General features: G+C 38.6%; 1 protein-coding gene across 1 annotated transcript in view; it reads left to right on the top strand.

The window, feature by feature from the left end:
* LOC128982827 (vacuolar protein sorting-associated protein 8 homolog) overlaps positions 1–25,382 on the top strand; it is a 306,699-nt gene that overhangs the window by 178,691 nt on the left and 102,626 nt on the right. The window contains exons 13-14 of the mRNA XM_054401853.1: positions 11,279–11,459; positions 15,728–15,923. Coding sequence (XP_054257828.1) covers positions 11,279–11,459; positions 15,728–15,923 — 377 coding nt within the window. The remainder of the gene's footprint in view (positions 1–11,278; positions 11,460–15,727; positions 15,924–25,382) is intronic.

Below are 25,382 nucleotides of genomic sequence, written 5' to 3' on the forward strand. Positions count from 1 at the left end.
AACCCGTGCGAATTCGCACAAATAATAAATTAGGATACTATAGCAACGTCGTTAGAAGCTACGTCGATGAATCGACGTTGGTCTTGAGCTCGATCGTTGGCTATATGCATTCTTAAGTTCTTTTTTCTGTTCAGTAGAATTATTTTGCAGGACGGAGCTCATCATGCTAAAAACTTGCGCTTATGGATTAATATCAACCAAATGTTGAGTCAAAATGTGCATCAGTTCAGTGCTGCAAGAGCCATTAGCTTTGTTTAGCATTCTTTCTTGAACAGCGGTTTCGACGTCAGTAGATATCAATTTGGGCACATGTGGGATGCTCCCCTTCTGACGGTTGAAAGTTGCCATTGAGTGATAAATTGTGTCGTGCACCTTATACATGAAAGGCCCTCCACCGTTATGTTTTTCAATTTTAGCTCGAGTGCTGACCATTGCGAGCGCAGAGTTGTACGATCTAATGTTCTCTTTGTAGTTTCTGCTCAAATGATGTCTCCATTAAGTAGGCTCTGGATATAATAGATTTCTCGGTATGGTGGTAGATTCACTTTTCCTTTCTGGCAGCAGGATGAAAATCCTTTGCCTCGTCCTCTTTGTTCTTTAAAATGTAGCGCACCACATTTCTGACATTTTAATGCCATCTCGCCAAGTGAATGCTGCTGAATTCTTGTATTTGTCAGTGTAATTTTGTAAACACGTTGCCACTAACTGTTCCAGCTCCTCGACTGGGCTCCTTACGTTTTGCATTGCTTGCCGTATGTTGACTCGCCGTATCCGACCGGCAATATTTCTTTGTCGTTGGGTCTTTGCACAGCCACCTCTGATACAAGGCCGCGACGTTCGAACTGGCAACGCCGCACTCACCCGCCGCCTGGGTCCGGCACTCGTGCTAGGCTATAACATCAATGAGAGTAATGCTGCTCTGTATCAATGAATGAAAGTATTTAAATTACATATTTTAGTTTGAATGTGGTAAAAAAGACAAATTAGAATCTAGGTTGTTTATTTAGTGAAAAATGAATTGCAACATAGGTACCACAATATGTCTTCAACTAAAAATATACTAGGTGTACAATGCAGTTGTCTGCTTGCATTATTGAGCGGAGCTAGCATATTAATCCAATACTTTTCTAAAGTCAATGATACATCTGTTTCTCGTACGGTAAATGAGATTAAATACTTGCAGTATCCAATGTCAATAATCTATTTATTTGCAGTATTCAAAGTCAATTATAAGCCTGGTTCACGTAAATGAACTGTCTACTTACAGGAACCAAAGTCTACATTTCATCTGGTTCTCATATATTAAATGTCTACTTGCATTATCCAATGTCAATGATACATTTGGTTCACATAAATAAAATGCATATTTGCAGCATCCAAAGTCAATGGTACGCCTGGTTCACTTAAGTGGAATGTCTATTTACAGGTTCCAAAGTCAGTGGTACGTCTGTTTCACGTAAACGAATTGTGTACTTGCAGTATCTAAACTTAATAGTACATTTGGTTCACGTAAATTGTTTTCTTCCAGTATCATAAATCAATGATACACCTGCTTCACATAAATAAGAAATCTACTTGCAGTATCCAAAGTCAATGGTCCATTTGGTTCACACAAATAAGATGCCTGTTTGCAGTATCCAAAGCCAATGGTAGGCTTACTTCGGGTTTACTTAAATGGAATGTATATTTGCAGTATTTAAACTCAATGGCACTTTGGTTCACATAAATGAATTGTCTACTTGCAGGTCCAATGGCTATTTGGATTTAAGTTAATGGTGCATCAGCCTTATTCCTGCGACACTAATTATTGGTTATTCATTTTGTAATAAATTATGCTCAATGATATTAATCCTATCGTTCTTTTCTTTTTCTCTGTACGGTATTTGTAATGCACTATTTCGATGATTCGTTGACTAACATATGTTGCGACTCTTGTTTCCCTTTTTATTATCTCGCAAATAATGCCATGGCAACCAATTTACCCATAAGGCCCATGTTAAATTTCCAAAATTTTTAATTCACGTAGGGAAAAGCCCTGTGGTCCGATTTGTACCATTTCAGATTTATACCTTCCCATGGTTGGTTACTACGATTGTGATAAATTTGGTGCAGATCGCTTCAGCTGTTCAGGAGGAGTATTTGTAAAACAAAAGCAGGAGTGTAGTATAAAAGCTTCGCTTCGCTCCGCTCAACAAACATAATGTTTTTGGTTGCATTTATCGTATTGTAAGTACGATGAATGTGGAAATAGATTTCCTTTGTTAGTTTGATAATCTATACTATTATATAACAATCTCATGGTGTCTGTATACATGTGTGTTATTCAACATAGTAAAAACTACTAGACAGACTGGGCTTAAATTTTACAAATTATAGCTACTATACCAAGAATGGTAATACAGTTGAGTAGGACTATATTGCCACTTCAATATTTGTAGGGATTTTGGGATTTGTAGAGACTAATATCAAACAATTTTGTTCAAATAAAATAATTTTAAATTTAAATATAAATATTATGTTTTAGTCTACCTGAAGAAACCATAAGTTAGCGACAACAACATTTTAAGTTTTCATTTTGAAGGCATACTGACTAAATAATTTATTTTCTTTGAATAATTAATAAGCAAAACGTTTGCCATTTTGTAAACGATTTTAGAAGCTAGGCCTCCATATGGCTTTCCACAATATTAATAGATCTTTTTTATCACATCAACATTCAGACTGGAGTCGGAGACTATGATGCTTTTATTGTTAGATGGTGTAGTACATATTTTTTTACTAGTAGGCCTAATTAAACTTAACAGAAACACCGGTTTATTTCTTTGAAGTGCTAGTTATTTAAGTTATTTTTTAATCACTTAACAACAGCTTTTATCAATAAGATAGACAAATAAATAAGGAAATAGTACGGCATTACCACATAAAACTCGCTTCTCGTGTCTATATTTACATGAATCATTGTCTTATTCTAACATTTTTTTTACAAATCTAAGTTCATATTCGTGAAAATGTTTCACACAAAAACGAGAATTGTTTTAAGATGTCTAATTTGACCGATGAATAGCAGGAAGCTATTGTTGCTTACGCGGCAGATCACATAGAGTCTTAGAACACTGTATGTATTATTCATTTTTAATTGAGCTTTCGTAATTATTCTTGCATCTAGCCATGTCACATCTATCTGGCATGCTGTAGGAACAAGTTCAATGGCATTACTAATTATTAAGGGTATTAGAAACGCGATTATGTACGTCGGTACGCGACTCCTCCATTCACTGTAATGGTAAGTCGACCGCGCACCAAGACACGGATGCGACGTTGCCACTTTTCGCTCGCCGCGGCCTTGTATTAGAGGTGGCTGTGGTCTTTGGCATGTTTAAACGAAAATATAATGTAAAACATTTCTCCCGTCATGTCTTATAGGTAACATTTCTTTGCCGGGTTTCTAATTATTTAAACATGCAAACTGTTTACATTTCAAAACCAAACAAAACAGCTGGGATTTAATTTTCTTTAAAAACTAATGTATTGACATCTGTTTCAGAACATAATAACATTCAAATCAATCACAATGTTATCCTTATGGAAGGAACTTTGAGGGCAGCCCACGCCCTTAAAAAGATATATTTCGAAAATCTAAAGCCAGTTTGGACATCTACACACCTAGACAAACATTTTGGTATATAATATGTGTGGTTAAATCTTAAAACAAAAAAGCCTTATTGTTCAAAGTTCAAAGTTTCATGTCGCATATTAAATATATAGATTCCTAAAACTAGTTAACTTAATTTTAAAACCCTCTTTATCGTGGCTATGCCTTATCTTAGTAAATAACATAGGTAAAGTCATCTTAACTGTCTTTCTTACAACAATACTGTTAGGAATACAGGTTTTAATAATGTATGGACTCTAACTGTTGTTAGAAAACCATGAATGTACGATACTATCCATTTTCATAGTAATGTCAATGTATTAAATTTAATTATTGGTTTAAATACAACTAGTGTACCTGTTGCTCGAATTCGAGCAATTGCGAAGTATTACAGGCGTTATTTTAAAATGAATAACAGTCATAATTTCTGATGACTTTAACAGATTCGACTCAAAGATTATGGAAATACTCAAGATGTACATAACAGATCGATATAATAAACATTTCTTACAAATAGTGTATTCTACAAATAGCCTTACTCATACCGCATTAGGTTGTCCATAATAATGATGATAAATTCTAAAAAAATCATTATTTCTATTTGTTCTCCTTGGTGGTGTTCTATGACTTTCCTATGTTTCCATAGTTTGCAAATCGGCTCTTTCAATGATTACTAAGAAATGTAGCACAGTGTTAATTAAGTTTTCTTTTTAGTATATCAAATTATCCAGGCTCTCTCGCTTTTTTCCATTGTAATATTTACGCCAACCCAAATTCAAATAGTAAATATTTCATTTCAACTAAGTCAGTAAATGTTTGTAGCCTACTCCACGTTCCCACCACCACCCCTGGCTTAAGTCTGGGACTTATTTGCCAGGCCAATTCCCCATGGAAATCTTCTTTGTTTTTATGCTTCAGCCACTTTCAATCCTCGTCCAGACACATTATGTGTCCAAAAGCCTAACAGCACGACTCCCTTCCCTATTCTGCCCTGAGCGATAGGGATCATTGAGATTCGCTCTAACCTTTCCTCTCCCCTTCATGGACAAGTTTTCATTCCTTTTCTTTCTTAGTTTTAGTTTGTTTCTTTTTTTAAATTTAAAAGCCTGCATGTATCCCTGGTTTTTCCTATTTCCCTAGCTACTTTTCTAAAGGTCTCAATTGTTTCCTTGTCACTCATCATGTTTTATTTTTCTCATCTCTAGACCTCTCTTATCCAAGACTTATTCCTGTTCTCTCCTATTTATCTTCTGAAGTGAACAATTTATAAATACGTGAATCGTGGTTTATATTTCTCCACATCTACATACTTCCTCTTCTACCTGGTGAAATTTCCACAAATTCGCCTTGAAAGTTTCCATGTCCTGTGACAAACTCCGTTTCATAATGGCCCATCTCCCAATATTGTTCCAGTCTCTTTCTGATGTTAGGTATATATCCGAACGTTTACCCTTAAAACGTTAACATTAAACACTGCTCCCAACGCATTTGCCACTCATCTAATATCTACTCTCTTCTGTTTCCGATGCAGTCCTACCCGTCTCCTTGTCTTCCAAAATCAACAGCTTATGCAGCGATTATCCAACAGTCCTAAATTGAATGTGAAATCTTCAGGCGGCTGTTGGAGAGCACACTAAAATGCTGTATTCGGCTATCAACGACAATAGTATTATTTTTATTTAGTTCGTGTCTACCAGTTAAAGTTTGTCGGCCTCCTCATATTGGACATCCTGGTTGACGTGTTATAGTCTCCATTATGTTAAACGGTTTTTTAGTTATGTATTGATTTTGTGCAAATAAAAACTGGTTTAAAACGGTGAAACATCAATGTAGCACATGTCTCCAATTAATTTTAGTATAACCAGCTGTTTCAAATATTAGTGTCAATGTCAAAGTATTCATCTGTTCAAATGTAAACAAACGTTTTCTCCCTAAGAATAACATGGAAACTTTGAAGGCCACTGGGACAGAGCCCTGATGGAATTCCAAAGTTTTTTTGTTTGATGGCAAAACTACATCCTAAGACCTTTCTAACGACACCTTGGACATGGTGATCGGTAGCACCACCGTACCAAAACAATCATGGCAAAAATATGCCTAGCGTATTAAATATATAGATTCTGAGAAGAAAATTATTAAAAAATAATGGTAGCCCCGTACCGTACTGATTTTGTACAGAGAACCGAGGTACAAAATGTTGTACTGTCCCGACTTTAAATTTTCTGTACCGCAGACCCCTAGTGAGCTGTGAAGAGCAGACAAGAGACACACCTGACTACCACAAAAACTCAACTCTACTGTGAAGGAACTGTGAGTGTTTAGTGTGAAGTAGGGATGGTCAAGTCTCGAAATTTCGGGAAATTTTCGGGAAATTTTAAATCTCGTTACACGAGACGAGATTTCTTTTTGGCCGAGATTTTTATCAAGACGAGAATTAAAAAAAAAAAAAAAAAAAAAAAAAAATTAAAAACTCCTGCAGAAAGTCAATGCAATACCCGCAATACAGGAGCGTGTTGTAGTTGCGTTTCCTTTTTCGAAGGCGTTCTTATTTAATTAATTCCATAAATGTAAATATTACTTTAATTATTTTAATAATATTACTTTAATAATATTTGAGAAGTTTTGTTAAGTGTAAGCAGTGTGAGGAATGTTTTATTTCTATAAAAAGTCAAAACAAGTAACTATTTTATAAAAATTAATATTGCTTTTATTTTATGATTTATTTTATTTGAGGATAAGTTGAACTCTATCCTAACTGATATCACTATGTTTCCTAATCGTACGCATTTTTAATAAGTTAGGCGTGATTAATAAAAAAATGTTATGCTGATGTTTTTTAATAAAAGATCGTAAATATTCTTGCCTATTATCATTATTTTTGTATTTAAACAGTCATCTAACAATGTTACAAAATCAGGTAAAAATTTTGAACGTGCATTTCCCATTGTGTATGAGAAGGAAAATCCCGTCTCGATCTCGTCTCGAAATTTTATGAGAAATAAAAAATCTCGTCTCGTCTCGTCTCGAACTAAAAATTCAATCTCGTCCATCCCTAGTGTGAAGCCCCGCCCACCGTCTATTGGGACGAAGGGTAGGAAAAGGGAAAGTTTGGCAGAATTTGTCCTTGTTGTAAAGCCTGATTCACATGCCCAGAGCAGTGTGTGCTGTAAGTGGATGTTTCTTGGTTAGATGTATAGAGAGTTTTGTCACTTTGTCGCCAATACAACCTCAACGACGTTTTGATACCTAGTGTTTATAATATTGTCTACTGCAGGTGCTAGAGCAGTGTGTGCTGGAGGTGGATGTTTCCTGTTTGGACACACAGCAAGTGTTGACATTGTGTCGCCAATACAACCTATACAACGTTTTGATACCTAGTGTTTATAATATTGTCTACTGCAGGTGCTAGAGCAGTGTGTGCTGGAGGTGGATGTTTCCTGTTTGGACACACAGCAAGTGTTGACATTGTGTCGCCAATACAACCTATACAACGTTTTGATACCTAGTGTTTATAATATTGTCTACTGCAGGTGCTAGAACAGTGTGTGCTGGAGGTGGATGTTTCCTGTTTGGACACACAGCAAGTATTGACATTGTGTCGCCAATACAACCTATACAACGTTTTGATACCTAGTGTTTATAATATTGTCTACTGCAGGTGCTAGAGCAGTGTGTGCTGGAGGTGGATGTTTCCTGTTTGGACACACAGCAAGTGTTGACATTGTGTCGCCAATACAACCTATACCACGTTTTGATACCTAGTGTTTATAATATTGTCTACTGCAGGTGCTAGAGCAGTGTGTGCTGGAGGTGGATGTTTCCTGTTTGGACACACAGCAAGTGTTGACATTGTGTCGCCAATACAACCTATACAACGTTTTGATACCTAGTGTTTATAATATTGTCTACTGCAGGTGCTAGAGCAGTGTGTGCTGGAGGTGGATGTTTCCTGTTTGGACACACAGCAAGTGTTGACATTGTGTCGCCAATACAACCTATACAACGTTTTGATACCTAGTGTTTATAATATTGTCTACTGCAGATGCTAGAGCAGTGTGTGCTGGAGGTGGATGTTTCCTGTTTGGACACACAGCAAGTGTTGACATTGTGTCGCCAATACAACCTATACAACGTTTTGATACCTAGTGTTTATAATATTGTCTACTGCAGGTGCTAGAGCAGTGTGTGCTGGAGGTGGATGTTTCCTGTTTGGACATACAGCAAGTGTTGACATTGTGTCGCCAATACAACCTATACAACGTTTTGATACCTAGTGTTTATAATATTGTCTACTGCAGATGCTAGAGCAGTGTGTGCTGGAGGTGGATGTTTCCTGTTTGGACATACAGCAAGTGTTGACATTGTGTCGCCAATACAACCTATACAACGTTTTGATACCTAGTGTTTATAATATTGTCTACTGCAGATGCTAGAGCAGTGTGTGCTGGAGGTGGATGTTTCCTGTTTGGACACACAGCAAGTGTTGACATTGTGTCGCCAATACAACCTATACAACGTTTTGATACCTAGTGTTTATAATATTGTCTACTGCAGGTGCTAGAGCAGTGTGTGCTGGAGGTGGATGTTTCCTGTTTGGACACACAGCAAGTGTTGACATTGTGTCGCCAATACAACCTATACAACGTTTTGATACCTAGTGTTTATAATATTGTCTACTGCAGGTGCTAGAGCAGTGTGTGCTGGAGGTGGATGTTTCCTGTTTGGACACACAGCAAGTGTTGACATTGTGTCGCCAATACAACCTATACAACGTTTTGATACCTAGTGTTTATAATATTGTCTACTGCAGGTGCTAGAGCAGTGTGTGCTGGAGGTGGATGTTTCCTGTTTGGACACACAGCAAGTGTTGACATTGTGTCGCCAATACAACCTATACAACGTTTTGATACCTAGTGTTTATAATATTGTCTACTGCAGATGCTAGAGCAGTGTGTGCTGGAGGTGGATGTTTCCTGTTTGGACACACAGCAAGTGTTGACATTGTGTCGCCAATACAACCTATACAACGTTTTGATACCTAGTGTTTATAATATTGTCTACTGCAGGTGCTAGAGCAGTGTGTGCTGGAGGTGGATGTTTCCTGTTTGGACATACAGCAAGTGTTGACATTGTGTCGCCAATACAACCTATACAACGTTTTGATACCTAGTGTTTATAATATTGTCTACTGCAGGTGCTAGAGCAGTGTGTGCTGGAGGTGGATGTTTCCTGTTTGGACATACAGCAAGTGTTGACATTGTGTCGCCAATACAACCTATACAACGTTTTGATACCTAGTGTTTATAATATTGTCTACTGCAGGTGCTAGAGCAGTGTGTGCTGGCGGTGGATGTTTCCTGTTTGGACATACAGCAAGTGTTGACATTGTGTCGCCAATACAACCTCAACGACGTTTTGATACCTAGTGTTTATAATATTGTCTACTGCAGGTGCTAGAGCAGTGTGTGCTGGAGGTGGATGTTTCCTGTTTGGACATACAGCAAGTGTTGACATTGTGTCGCCAATACAACCTATACAACGTTTTGATACCTAGTGTTTATAATATTGTCTACTGCAGGTGCTAGAGCAGTGTGTGCTGGAGGTGGATGTTTCCTGTTTGGACACACAGCAAGTGTTGACATTGTGTCGCCAATACAACCTCAACGACGTTTTGATACCTAGTGTTTATAATATTGTCTACTGCAGGTGCTAGAGCAGTGTGTGCTGGAGGTGGATGTTTCCTGTTTGGACATACAGCAAGTGTTGACATTGTGTCGCCAATACAACCTATACAACGTTTTGATACCTAGTGTTTATAATATTGTCTACTGCAGGTGCTAGAGCAGTGTGTGCTGGAGGTGGATGTTTCCTGTTTGGACATACAGCAAGTGTTGACATTGTGTCGCCAATACAACCTATACAACGTTTTGATACCTAGTGTTTATAATATTGTCTACTGCAGGTGCTAGAGCAGTGTGTGCTGGAGGTGGATGTTTCCTGTTTGGACACACAGCAAGTGTTGACATTGTGTCGCCAATACAACCTATACAACGTTTTGATACCTAGTGTTTATAATATTGTCTACTGCAGGTGCTAGAGCAGTGTGTGCTGGAGGTGGATGTTTCCTGTTTGGACACACAGCAAGTGTTGACATTGTGTCGCCAATACAACCTATACAACGTTTTGATACCTAGTGTTTATAATATTGTCTACTGCAGATGCTAGAGCAGTGTGTGCTGGAGGTGGATGTTTCCTGTTTGGACACACAGCAAGTGTTGACATTGTGTCGCCAATACAACCTATACAACGTTTTGATACCTAGTGTTTATAATATTGTCTACTGCAGGTGCTAGAGCAGTGTGTGCTGGAGGTGGATGTTTCCTGTTTGGACATACAGCAAGTGTTGACATTGTGTCGCCAATACAACCTATACAACGTTTTGATACCTAGTGTTTATAATATTGTCTACTGCAGGTGCTAGAGCAGTGTGTGCTGGAGGTGGATGTTTCCTGTTTGGACATACAGCAAGTGTTGACATTGTGTCGCCAATACAACCTATACAACGTTTTGATACCTAGTGTTTATAATATTGTCTACTGCAGGTGCTAGAGCAGTGTGTGCTGGCGGTGGATGTTTCCTGTTTGGACATACAGCAAGTGTTGACATTGTGTCGCCAATACAACCTCAACGACGTTTTGATACCTAGTGTTTATAATATTGTCTACTGCAGGTGCTAGAGCAGTGTGTGCTGGAGGTGGATGTTTCCTGTTTGGACATACAGCAAGTGTTGACATTGTGTCGCCAATACAACCTATACAACGTTTTGATACCTAGTGTTTATAATATTGTCTACTGCAGGTGCTAGAGCAGTGTGTGCTGGAGGTGGATGTTTCCTGTTTGGACACACAGCAAGTGTTGACATTGTGTCGCCAATACAACCTCAACGACGTTTTGATACCTAGTGTTTATAATATTGTCTACTGCAGGTGCTAGAGCAGTGTGTGCTGGAGGTGGATGTTTCCTGTTTGGACATACAGCAAGTGTTGACATTGTGTCGCCAATACAACCTCAACGACGTTTTGATACCTAGTGTTTATAATATTGTCTACTGCAGGTGCTAGAGCAGTGTGTGCTGGAGGTGGATGTTTCCTGTTTGGACATACAGCAAGTGTTGACATTGTGTCGCCAATACAACCTATACAACGTTTTGATACCTAGTGTTTATAATATTGTCTACTGCAGGTGCTAGAGCAGTGTGTGCTGGAGGTGGATGTTTCCTGTTTGGACATACAGCAAGTGTTGACATTGTGTCGCCAATACAACCTCAACGACGTTTTGATACCTAGTGTTTATAATATTGTCTACTGCAGGTGCTAGAGCAGTGTGTGCTGGAGGTGGATGTTTCCTGTTTGGACATACAGCAAGTGTTGACATTGTGTCGCCAATACAACCTATACAACGTTTTGATACCTAGTGTTTATAATATTGTCTACTGCAGGTGCTAGAGCAGTGTGTGCTGGAGGTGGATGTTTCCTGTTTGGACACACAGCAAGTGTTGACATTGTGTCGCCAATACAACCTATACAACGTTTTGATACCTAGTGTTTATAATATTGTCTACTGCAGGTGCTAGAGCAGTGTGTGCTGGAGGTGGATGTTTCCTGTTTGGACATACAGCAAGTGTTGACATTGTGTCGCCAATACAACCTATACGACGCTCTAATCTCTGTGTGGAACAGAGCCATGCAGGACTACACCAGTGCTGTGCATGAACTAGTGCCTCTCCTGCAGAATCTTCTGGACCAAGGTTAGTATCATGTTGATTTTTTAACTTTGTATCTGGGGACCAAGCTTTGCTCGGGGAAATCGTTAGTAGTCTTTGGTCAGTGCCTTTTATCCTAATCATCTTTGCAGTCTATTTCTCATCAGTAAAATAGTAATATCGTAGTTGACTTTGTTTATGTAAGAAACAGTTATGATTTTTTAACTGTATACATTGCGTGGTTGTTTTTTAACAAATATTCATTAGTTTAAATATTTAACCCTTTGCGGTCCGAAGGCCACTACGGGTGGCCATAACGATCCGTAACGTGACAAGTTTGAACCATGCCCTGCTTCCAGCACCCAAGCGAACAAAATTGGAAGTGTGTTCCCTTGGGCAGAAACAGGGGCGATCCACAGTCCTACCTAACAACAAGAAAAACTGTGGAGGAAAGGTTCAAACACCGTTTGAGAGGAACATGCAAACTTTACATCTTAATCATTATTTACTCTCAACGGTCCTACCAGCTCACATCTCTTTGTTTAAAAAAAAATCTGTTTCAAACATTTTATAACATTTTGCGTACTTAAAAAATGTTTAGCTTAGGACAACAAACGCATGTATTTTTGCCAATAAATCAAAATAATTGTGGCAGAATTTGCTAGGAATGGTCTTAAAACTGATGTTGGTGAAATAGCAGAGTTGAGCTGCAGCGGTTAATTACCCTGATTATATAATATGATTAAGACAGTTAGAACATGAAATTAATTTAATGGGGAATAAGATAGAATGCAACAACTGAATGTAAATAGGTCAACTATAAACAAACTCATAACAATATAGAAAATAACATTAACCATATGTTATAACAAATTAGGCAGGCAAGATTAATGTGTAAGTTAGACATTACAACAAAAAGCTGGGGTAAATGTACCTGCAGTTTTTCCAGACCATACCAAGCCTTACTAAAAGCCTGAGGCCAGTGGTTCTACAAGTTACCCATGTCACATCCGACTGAAAAAAAAACTGCCAAACATTAAAATGCTCATAAATCAATGATTTCTTATCTAAATTGACTCAAAATTTCAGGGAACATAAGCAAGAGATACAGCTAAATGTGACTAGTTTGGCACTGGGAAATAAACATAATTGAATTTAAAAACATTTAACTGCTGGGTGTCTCATGCTTGATTGTTTTACAAGACAAACAAATAAACGTTACTGGGGACAGAAATGAAACAATTGCTAAAAACAATAGTAGCCTAAGACATTAACATTAAATGCAAATTTTGGATGCCTAGGCCTAGAATTGAACAAATGAAGAATAAAACTTTACTTGGACATTTTCTCTCAAATAGTGGTTTTCAACAAAGACATATCTCGGGCAATTTCTGTCCTAGGACCTCGGGACAAATTGGTCTGACGCCCCCCAGTTCTAGGCCGAAGGCCAGAGAAAAAAGTGCTCAAGTTCAACTAAACTAAATTATATAAAAAATTCAAATCATCAGACAATAGCGGTGTATATTACTCAGACATAATTATCAACGTGAACAAAACTAAATTAAAACAATCTAGTATTATGGCACATACATAGAATTCATGATGATGGTGACAATTTCCCAGTCACGCAGCCTCCGAAGTCAGCTCCCTAAAAAGAACTCCCTGACAGACAGCTGTCCAATGGGGGTGTCAGAACATCGACACTTCCAAAACATGTATTATAAAAACATGAACAACTTGAAACAAAAATGAGTAGTGACACTCATCTGTGGAACGCAGTCACAGCTCAACCCCACCCCCCCCCCCAAAAAAAAGAGGACACTCCTCTCCAAAGGTACAAACAAGGCCTCCCCCTATTCCTGAAGAAAAATAACGCCATAAGACGACTCAAATGTCTGGGGTGGGGAACACCGTAGAACTTCCAAACTGGGGGGAATGCTCACCTCCAGGGTTTGCTCTGGCCAGAGCTAGTGAGTGTAATAAGGGAAATACCTACCCAGAACACATGGGACTGAAGAATTGATCAGGTTCATTGGCCCAGTGGACTTCCCACCCAGACACAAGAAAAATTAAGAATGACCTACTCGAGAGTTCCGCAAAAAAAAAAAAAAATTTCTTGATATATTGATTGATTGGAAGGGCTTCAGATAAGAGGTGTGCTTCCGCCAGAACAATTTTCCAGTCTGCAGGTCTCCCATTTGCATCGTGACGGGCTTCAAGAACCTCAGGATGCGGTGTGGACCTGACCACCGATGAGTTGCTGCCGCAGTGGCCAAGGCTACCCCAGTGGTTACCCTGCTCCAGGTACACATGACACTGTGTGCCAGCAGTGTTTGTCCTCACTGAGGATATGTGGTGTTACTGAGGAGACAGAGAATGGTGGATGGCTTGGCAACAGACTGCTGGTGTACCTGAGTTGCTGCTGCAGTGGCCGAGGCTGCCCCAGTGGTGATCTTGCTCCAGGTACACATGACACTGTGTGCCAGCAGTGTTTGTCCTCACTGAGGAGATGTGGTGTTACAGAGGAGACAGAGAATGGTGGATGGCTTGGCAACAGACTGCTGGTGTACCTGAGTTGCTGCCTCAGTGGCCGAGGCTGCCCCAGTGGTGATCTTGCTCCAGGTACACATGACACTGTGTGCCAGCAGGTGTTTGTCCTCACTGAGGAGATGTGGTGTTACAGGGGAGACAGAGAATGGTGGATGGCTTGGCAACAGACTGCTGGTGTACCTGAGTTGCTGCCTCAGTGGCCGAGGCTACCCCAGTGGTTACCCTGCTCCAGGTATACATGACACTGTGTGCCAGCAGGTGTTTGTCCTCACTGAGTAGATGTGGTGTTACAGGGGAGACAGAGAATGGTGGATGGCTTGGCAACAGACTGCTGGTGTACCTGAGTTGCTGCCTCAGTGGCCGAGGCTGCCCCAGTGGTGATCTTGCTCCAGGTACACATGACACTGTGTGCCAGCAGGTGTTTGTCCTCACTGAGGAGATGTGGTGTTACAGGGGAGACAGAGAATGGTGGATGGCTGGGCAACAGACTGCTGGTGTACCTGAGTTGCTGCTGCAGTGGCCAAGGCTACCCCAGTGGTTACCCTGCTCCAGGTACACATGACACTGTGTGCCAGCAGGTGTTTGTCCTCACTGAGGAGATGTGGTGTTACAGGGGAGACAGAGAATGGTGGATGGCTTGGCAACAGGGGAGACAGAGAATGGTGGATGGCTTGGCAACAGACTGCTGGTGTACCTGAGTTGCTGCTGCAGTGGCCAAGGCTACCCCAGTGGTTACCCTGCTCCAGGTACACATGACACTGTGTGCCAGCAGGTGTTTGTCCTCACTGAGGAGATGTGGTGTTACAGGGGAGACAGAGAATGGGGGATGGCTTGGCAACAGACTGCTGGTGTACCTGAGTTGCTGCTGCAGTGGCCAAGGCTACCCCAGTGGTTACCCTGCTCCAGGTACACATGACACTGTGTGCCAGCAGGTGTTTGTCCTCACTGAGGAGATGTGGTGTTACAGGGGAGACAGAGAATGGTGGATGGCTTGGCAACAGACTGCTGGTGTACCTGAGTTGCTGCTGCAGTGGCCAAGGCTACCCCAGTGGTTACCCTGCTCCAGGTACACATGACACTGTGTGCCAGCAGGTGTTTGTCCTCACTGAGGAGATGTGGTGTTACAGGGGAGACAGAGAATGGTGGATGGCTTGGCAACAGACTGCTGGTGTACCTGAGTTGCTGCTGCAGTGGCCAAGGCTACCCCAGTGGTTACCCTGCTCCAGGTACACATGACACTGTGTGCCAGCAGGTGTTTGTCCTCACTGAGGAGATGTGGTGTTACAGGGGAGACAGAGAATGGTGGATGGCTTGGCAACAGACTGCTGGTGTACCTGAGTTGCTGCTGCAGTGGCCAAGGCTACCCCAGTGGTTACCCTGCTCCAGGTACACATGACACTGTGTGCCAGCAGGTGTTTGTCCTCACTGAGGAGATGTGGTGTTACAGGGGAGACAGAGAATGGTCGATGGCTTGGCAACAGACTGCTGGTGAACCTGAGTTGCTGCCTCAGTGGCCGAGGTTGCCCCAGTGGTGATCTTGCTCCACACATGACACTGTGCGCCATCAGGTGTTTGTCCTCACTGAGGAGATGTGGTGTTACAGGGGAGACAGAGAATGGGGGATGGCTGGGCAACAGACTGCTGGTGTACCTGAGTTGCTGCCTCAGTAGCCGAGGCTACCCCAGTGGTGATCTTGCTCCAGGTATACATGACACTGTGTGTCAGCAGGTGTTTGTCCTCACTGAGGAGATGTGGTGTTACAGGGGAGACGGAGAATGGTCGATGGCTGGGCAACAGACTGCTGGTGTACCTGAGTTGCTGCCTCAGTGGCCGAGGCTACCCCAGTGGTGATCTTGCTCCAGGTATACATGACACTGTGCGCCAGCAGGTGTTCAAGGCTCTGTGTAGTCAGCATACTGTAAATGCTGAAGAAAATGAGACTTGCTACCCATATCTCAGGTAAATACTTTTCATTAACCCTTTGAGTGCCTCGAGCGGGTGAAACAATTTTATTTGAGGTTTCTTAGGCCTACATGTGGTGTTGCTTCTAGGAATGCCGGCAATTTCTCCACATAAATGTAGGTGTTAAGGTTAAGGAAAATCGTCATAAAATACTTAGTTATTAACATTTTTGCCCTAAATTTGGTTTGATTTGTAGATTATTAGGTCGTGCATCGTAAAATTTTAATTTTATTTGGGGTTTCATGAGTTAGGATAAAATATTTTCATGGACAAGACAAAAATATGGTGCAGTTTATTTTAATTTTCAAAGTTTGAGTTGAAATAACATAATTTAAAATTAGGTTTGTTGAGAAAGGGCTTATTGCCTCAGAATATGGGATAGAATATGGTGAGTCGGTGGCTCAGTTGGTAGCGTCGCGGACTTCGGGCCCAAGGCAGCAGTGTCGTGGGTTCGGATCCTGGTCACTGCCACAAACTTTTATCAGTACAGTTCACCTTTGTACTGTACCGGCTCACCCCTTGCTTCGCTGGATACGTTCCACGCACAGATCAGTAGTCTATTAGGACGGGCAAATGCAAGGTTAAAAGAGGCCGCCAACCTCTTAAAAAAAAAAAAAAAAAAAAAAAAGAATAGGATAAGCAGGCTTACCTTAAGAAATGTAGGCATCCCACCTCATTCACTACAGAACACAGAAGAAAACACAAAATAAAATAAACACTGGATATTTTGAGGCCACTGGCCCCTTTCTCAACATGGAGAGTCACATTAGATATTTGGAGTCTTCCACTGGTAATTAAGCAGTGTTGCCAACACACTATGTATTAGTTAATGTAATAAATAGCCCTGAAATATTCGGGAAAACGTTTTTATACTGAACAAATAATTAATACATCTTTTTAACAATTACACCAAACCATAACATACAAAAGGTAAACAAAACAATTAATATTTGATCAGGCGATGATGTAAAGATAAGATGAGAAATATTACTTCTCTAACACCGAATGGACATACTGGAGGGACGATGGCTAAAGGTTTGGTGACGTCATATCTCTAGTGGCTAATGTCTTCTCTTGAGGCAACACGATTACTGTAACGAGACGATGTGATTCCAGTGGCGTTCGTGGCATAGTTGATAGCGCATTGGACTAGTGTTCAGGAGGTCTCGAGTTCGTATTATCAGCAAGTTTGGTTGGTTAGGTTAGGTTATGACAGTTTAATTTTATAATACTAAATTTTAAAATTGATTTTATAATTAAAAGTTATAAGTAAACATTTATTTTATTTTTATCTTATATATTTTTTATATTATCCCCTATAAAAAAGTAATTTCTGGCCATATATGGCCATATCAAAATTCCATGTATGTTTTTATAAAGCCATATATGGTTTTTTATGGCCATATATGGAAGCAGATATGGCCAGATGTGGTTGTATCCATATATGGGGGTGTCCATATATGGTCATATATGTAGTCTATATATGGAATTATTGGCCATATATGGCCATACATGTTTTCTATATATGAAATGATTGTCCATATATGGCCATACATGTTTTCTATATATGAAATGATTGTCCATATATGGCCATAAATATCCTCCAATATGGAATTATTGTCTATATATGGCCATATATGACTCCCAGGTATGGAATTAAATTACTCATATATGGAATAATAATTTTCTATTTATGCTCATGTATAAATGAGTTTTTGATAATAACTGGAATTATTATAAGGAATTGTTGCCACATTTGGGTTTTGTAACTGGAATCCCAAACACTTCTTATAATATATATAATATTTTTGTTGCTCTCGCAAAGCACAAACTACTGAACTGATTGAGTTGAAATGTGGTACAGTAAGGGGGCAGATAATATAGGCATTTCTCCTTTAAAGTAATTAGTAGTAAAGTAATAAAGTGTCCAGATTTGAACCCAGATGACAAAATCCTGTACATACATCTATTGTACAATTTTATTATAACGCAACAAAATCTTTAAACTGACGTATAATTTTAAAATTGTAAGTGTAGTGGCCTAAATAAGGAGAATATTATATTAATAATTAATTAATTGTACCTTTGCTATTAAACAGCCGCAAATATCAATGTCACGTAGTTAGGCTATTTGAATGATTTCATTCTTCAAATGACATAAAATGTCTAAGAAAATCTTGTTTTACGAGACCAAATACAGCTTCTCTTATTTGTAATGGGTTTTGTTGAGTGAACTGATATGAAGCGGTTGTGGTGTAGTGGCTAAAGAGGCCGGCTCCCACGCTGGAGTCCCGGGTTCGAATCCTAGATGGCTTTAAGAAAATTTTGTTTTGAAATTTTTGTTTAAAAAATTTTTATCATGGTTTTAATGCATAGTTTATACCATTTGATGTGAAAATATGTTTAATTGTTATTTTTTTTTTATTTTTTTTTATTTAAAGATTTCCATATATGGGGGATTCCATATATGATCAAAAAATTTTATATGGCCATATATAAACTTTTTCATAAGGGATCAGCAAGTTTGGTTGGTTAGGTTAGGTTATGACTGTTTAATTTTATAATTATTAAAAAGTTAAATTTTAGACTCAAAATTAATTATAAAATTAATTTAAATTTTTCAACTTAGCGATTCTAGCGGCGAACGCTGACACTATGTTAGCCATCGTCCCTCCCGTGTGCCCCACCGCTCTAACACCACCCCTTAATGTTTATCAACTTGATCCAGTCCGATTAATTGCACTAACTCTTGATGCATTGGGCCAGGAACATTTTTTGTCTTCTTTTCTTGACACAAGAAAGTTTTCAGGCTGTTGAATATATAGGGCTTCTTTCCGCTGTCTGTTCAAAAAAGCAGTTGACAAATCCAAATGATGAATTGGTGTACAATCATGAACCACATTATACACTTGAAATGGTCCCATGTCCTTTGGTGTCCGTGTTATTTGAGGATATCTTTTCTCCTCTGGTTATGCTTCATGATCATCTGTTGTATACATCTCTTTTTCTAGATTTGATACATTCTCAGCTATGACATCATTAACATCATTCTCAGTTATGGCTCTACTCTCCGAGTCATCATTTGATAGATCTAAAATCTTATATGATTGGTTATCACTCACTTCTCCCCCTGCAATATTACCCCTTCAACTGGTTTTTCCTCTAAGAACACAACATTTCTGGATATGATTATCTTAGAGGGATATCTTGGATCAACAAGTCTGTAGGCTTTAGAGTTTTGGCAATAACCAACAAAAATCAACTCACGACTTTTGGGATCAAGCTTCTTTCTCCGTCCACTTGGTATGTGAGCAAAAGCTTTGCAACCAAAAACTCGCAAATGACTAAGATCAACCTTCTTGTCGGTCCACACTTGTTCCGGTGTTCTCCCAAAAACAGCTTTAGTAGGAGACGGATTCTTAAAATAAATTACAGTATTAGCTGCTTCAGCCCAATACTTTTTGTCCAAGCCAGAATCATGCAGCAGAGAACGAGTCTTCTCAAAAATTGTTGCCCTCTCAGCAACACCATTTTGAGATGGTGAGTATGGAGCAGTTGTTTGATGTTGTACTCCAGAAGCTTTAAGAAAATCTTCTAGCTCTATGTTCACAAATTCACCTCCATTATCAGTACGGAGTTTCTTCAATCTTTTTCTAGTCTCATTTTCTACAAACATTTCCCATTCTTTAATTTTGGAAACAACTTCATTCTTTTGCTTCAAAATGTAGCCGAATGTCTTTCTTGAAAAATCATCAGTGAGAGTTAGTAAATATTGAGCTCCTCCATGCGAACTAACATTCACTGGGCCGCATAAGTCAAAATGCACTAATCCTAAAATTTCTGCAGCTCGAGTTCCCTTCTTCTTTTTAGAAAAAGGAGTTGTAGTTTGCTTACCTTGTATGCTAGAAATACAGGATGAACCTTGACCAGAATATGACATACCAGTTGACATTTTGTCCTTCAATAATTTCATGGATTTCCGACTTAAATGAGCAAGACGACGGTGCCATAGCTCTTCTGTGTCTTTACTATTTCCTGCAAAGTTGCTTGACATTTGGTTATCAGGATCAATGTCCAACTTGTAAAGACCATCCACATTTGTGGCATGAGCTACAGGATGACCCGATACATTACAGTCCTCCTGTTTGTATACATTACACCCGTCTTCAGAAAAAGCCATTTTTAGACCTTTATTTAAACTTAAATTAGGTACATGGACAACAGCAGTAACTTTTCTTTCAACAGACTCTATCATGACTGTTGCTTCTACTTGACCTTCCCATTTCAGCTTTTCATTGTTGGCCACAAAGACATCCATACCATTTTTGCTATACTTTTGAAGTAAATCTCTCTGACCTGTCATGTGATTCGTATAAGCTGAATCAAGATACCAGCAATCAGCACTAGTTTTGGCAGTTAATGCCGATAGAACACACCAGTCACTGCTTTCATTACTGTTATTTGATATCTGATTAGCACGTTTGTTCGGATTAGTACCCTTCCCGAATTTAGAAGAATTTTTAAAATAATCTGATGCTTTATGATCATGTTTGTGGCATTGATAACATATCACATCACATCAGAACATTTAGTGTTCTGTTTTGTAGCTAATGCATTTCTATTTAAAATGTTATGACCAGGACTGACAGATTTTAAATCTTCTTGAAGTAATTTAGACTTGACTAGTTCAACTGATGGTTCGGTTCCTGAGTTTTTCAATGCCATAACCATAGGTTCATAATGACTATGTAGCGTTTGAGGGGTTGGTGGGGGGGCGGTGATGTAATGTTAGTGATGAACGTTGGTACTGTGAGACTAATTTAAACTTGCTGATTCTGCTACCAAATTATTTACATGAAAGACGTGTTGGGAACCAGAGGACGGAGATCTTTTACCCAGACCGGAAGCTTGCATAGCCAGCTTTGATTTATGCTAATGAACTAATTTACTAAAAACTATCCTTCCAAAACTTGTGACCTAGAAAATGACTATTAACGAAATGATTGGTTGGTGATTGAAATATCTAAATCAGAAATAGCTAAGAATTTATTTAAAAGAACTATGGAATCTTCTGGGGAAAACGTGTTGCCCTAATCCTGTTGAAGGTGGTCAGAGGCTGAAGGCCTCGAACCATAATTGTTAATTCCTAAATGTAATCCAATGTCGGGACGACCCTTGCAGGTCTCCCCCTTGTTTGCTAACTAGCCTGACATATTAATCTATGTAACTACTATGGTAATTATTCTAACAACTTAGCCATTTAGGTGAGTTTTCTGGACAGTGGACGATCAGATTCCTTTCCAGACAGTTGTCGTTGTAGACAGGGCCGGGGTCGAAGTGGGAAGACGGTTGGGAAAGGTCGGTGGGGGAAGCCGTTAGCTTGCTCGCGGTGGGCTGACAAGTTCGCTATGCAGCCCTGCCACACGAAGCGCTGACACTATAAGAAATATAGCGTGCCGCTATGCGTCACAACCACCCCCCCCCCCTTCGAGGTTCGGAAAGAAAAGCAAAAAAAGGTTTTGCTAAAGGTTGGAGAAGGGTATTATTGGTGCGTTTGTTTTTTTTGTTTTTTTTTGTTTTTTTTTTTGTGTGTGAGGGAACTTTTAGACGATTTGCTTCCAGATGTGGAAGGCTGAAGGTTCTGACCAGCCCGGTTGTAATTGGCACCTCGGACAACCTGAATTTCCCGAACCAACCACGGCAGAGAGCGGGATCCACCCCCCCCCCCCTGCGAAAAGAGGAAGTTTTGTGGGGACGACAGTTCTTTTCCCTAGCCTACTAAATTGAGATTGTTGAATTTGACTTCAAATTTGTGAAAAGGACGGACAACTGCACTCACCAAATATATATTTATATTTTATTTTTTTTTACTTTTTTTTATTGAAATGTTTGAGGGGTTTTTGTACTATGGGCAGATGGTGGAGAAAATGGTGCGGCTTCTGGTGCTGTATGTTGATGGTTCTGAGAGGTGTCGTTGATGACATGGGCTAGGAGTTTAGTATTGAATAAAACTCTCAATAAACTTCGTTGTCTAACTAATCCCTTATCCTCTAATGCATTTTTAAGATTGTCCCAAGCCTCTTTTGCCGCAGTTTTTACATTTCTTACGTGAGGATAACAACAAGGTTTTACAAATAGGCCTAAACATATTTTAGCAAGTGTTTTTTGATCGTTTTTCTTTTCACTTACCAAACCTTCCCCTTGAGTTACCTCACTTCCCCTTGTATCATGCGGTTCAATTGTATTCCATATATCTTCGTGTATTATAGCCATTTTCATTGCAAACTTCCAGTTATTGTAGCTGGAAACTCCTTCAAGCAGTTCAATTCCTATTTTCATGTCTCTTTCCCCCATTTTAAAAGATACTCCACTATGATGAATAATACAGCATAAGTAATCTTTGATAATACCAATGATAGCAGCAGCAACAAATAGAAGGAAAATAGTTATGTTGAAAATATGACTAAATCGATATTCTCGATATTCTCTCCCTATCGATATCCCTATCGATATTCTCTCCTGAATCAAACCATGAAGTTATAGGTGTGCAGGAGAAGGTAGCCAAGCGGTTTAACAACAATACCGCCTCTATAGCTGTGGTAGAAGTACATATGGCCGAGGTCATCACACGTTATCGGCATAATAAATCTGTGGGCTTTGCCCATAGTATTTCTGCAGACTTGCATGACTCAGGCAACATGACGGCTGGAGTATCTGTTGTGTTCAGAACTTGTTTTGGGAGACCTAAACCATCCCTGTGTCTTACCCGTCACTTAGCTCTGCAAGATAACCACAATGGCGCAGCTGTATACAGCCTGATCATGATGGGCAATTATTAAAACTTAATTTTAACCACTCTATAAAAAACACCAATCAATCCATCAAACAAGAAATGCGCAAATTTTCTCCTGAAAATATAACTCTTTTCTCAAACTTACTCTCAAAGGACTGATGTTTATGATGCTAATGTTGAATCAAAATACGATGCATTTTACAGCATACTAAATTATTATTTTAATCTAGCTTTCCCTAAATTGTTAATCACAAAAAAGAAAAAAAAAAGGAATTGGGTAACTTCAAAATTGGAAGATAAACGTAGGTACATCATAAATTTATCAAAAGAATACCGTAGAAAAACAAACAAAAATTTAAAATTGCTTTTGGATCAGGAAAAGAAAAAATATAAATGTGAGCTTCGGCAAGCTAAAAATAAATATTTCAAAAAAAAAATTTCTAAAGCTACTAATATTCAAAATACCCCCGCCGCAGCAAACCTGCAGACTAAGCGAATTTCCATTAATCTGATTGGATTTACACTAAAATGCCTCCATAAAAATAGCACATTTATTTCCTATTTAAATAGAATTAGTTTAACGAGTACTTAGGTTTGCTGCAACAGGGAGGGTAAAAAAGATTTTTTTATAAAATGATAATAGTTTAGTAAGAAATAAAAGTATTTTCCAAAATCGATCAAAATATGTTCATAAACAAGCAAACTACAACAGTTGACTTATTCTCCATAAGAATAACATGAGAATTTTAAAATTACAATTTTTTTAAATTTTCTCCATAACAATTAGGCGCATAATAACGCTTCAATATACTAAATTATTTGTTTTTTTAAGCTCTACAAAATGGTTTAAAAATAAATTGTGAAATTTCGTGTTTTTAGGGTCAAAAATGGGAAAAACCTATTTTTACCCCATAAAACCCCCCATAAACCCCCGTTCCCATAGTCCGATAATGCTGGTTCGCGAACTCATTCAAGTTTATCCCGCCTTACACCTTCAAACCAAATTTTATCAAAATCGGACAAAAATTACTCAAGTTATCGTGCGGATGGACACATATATATATATATATATATATATATATATATATATATATATATATATATATATCTCTATATATAGATATATAAAAATTTGAACGAATGGTGTTTTTGGCCTCTGGGGACATCAAAATGAAAAAGTAAATCGGTCCCGGGCTTAGGTCTTACCATGAGACCTACGGTAATAGCTACTTCCCTATAGGGAAATTCGCTAAAACAGTTTGGAATATTATAAACTCTGAAGTTGGGGAAAACAAGAGGAAGACTTTCAATAACATAACTTTAAAAGATGATTCTGGAATTGTTTCAGATCCAAATAAAATTGCTGAAATATTTAATCACCATTTTGCCAACACTGTTAGAGATTTAAGTAGTAAGAACAGTCCTGTTAATGTAAATTTTAATGATAATTTTTGTGATACAACTAGTATGTGTATAAAGCCAAAATTTGAACTTAATCCAATTGATGATAGGGAGGTGGAAAAAATCATAAATTCTTTGAAAAATAAATACTCTAGCGGGTATGATGAAATCCCTATAACAGTAATTAAGGCTGTAAAAGGGAACATTAGTAAAATTCTATGCCACTTAATAAATTCCTCTTTTGTGTCTGGAATTTTTCCAAGTAAATTAAAACAAGCTAAAATAATACCTTTACATAAGAAAAAAAACTTGACAAATGTATCTAACTATCGACCAATATCTGTGCTCCGTGCTATCTCTAAGATATATAAAAAAGCAGTATACATTCAATTTTCCAAATTTTTAGAACAATTTTTATCTTTTAGATGATAACCAGCATGGATTTCGGAATGGAAGATCGGTTGTGAGTGCTGCTGTTGTTTTTTATTGAAACTTTAATTGAGTCGGTTGACAAGGGAAAATGTACAACTGGTATTTTTATGGACCTATCTATGGCATTCGACAGTGTTAGGCATTCTACTTTACTTGAAAAACTTCAAAGACGAAAGTAGCAAAAAGTAGCTTTGAAAGCAAAACGAACTCTTAATTGGTTTACGTCATATCTCACTGAAAGATCTCAATACGTAGAAATAACTCACTTGACAAATTAATAGAATTATTAAATCATGCTCAACTTATAAGCCAATAGTTTTCGGAGTGCCACAAGGCTCAATATTAGGGCCCCTGCTTTTTTGTGCTATCTATGTGGAATGAAAGATTCTTTAATATATATAATAAAAATTCAACACTATGTCTGTATGCTGATGACTCGAATTTGGTGATATCATCCAACTCAATAGAGCAAACAGAAATGTTCGCTTATGTAGAATTGGAAAGTATTGGAAATTTTCTTAATAACCACAACTTGATGATGAATTTACAAAAAACTAAATTTATAAATTTTAAGACAAAACAAAATAGACAGAAGGAGCCAACAACAATAAGCTATACAATATTGATGAAGAAATTAGTACAAATTTTTTGGGTTTAACACTAGATCAGCACTTGAATTGGGATAAACATGTCCACAAAATTTTAAGTAAAATTAATTCTGGAATTCATGCTTTATCAAGTATGTCTTTTTACTGTGATTTAAAAACTTTAAAAAATATATATTTTGCACATGTGCATTCACATATCACGTTTGGCATAGCACTCTACGG

This window comes from Macrosteles quadrilineatus, unplaced genomic scaffold, assembly GCF_028750875.1.
Source record: "Macrosteles quadrilineatus isolate MER2022 unplaced genomic scaffold, UCM_ALF_1.0 Scaffold_1__1_contigs__length_201487025, whole genome shotgun sequence".
Lineage (NCBI taxonomy): Eukaryota > Metazoa > Arthropoda > Insecta > Hemiptera > Cicadellidae > Macrosteles > Macrosteles quadrilineatus.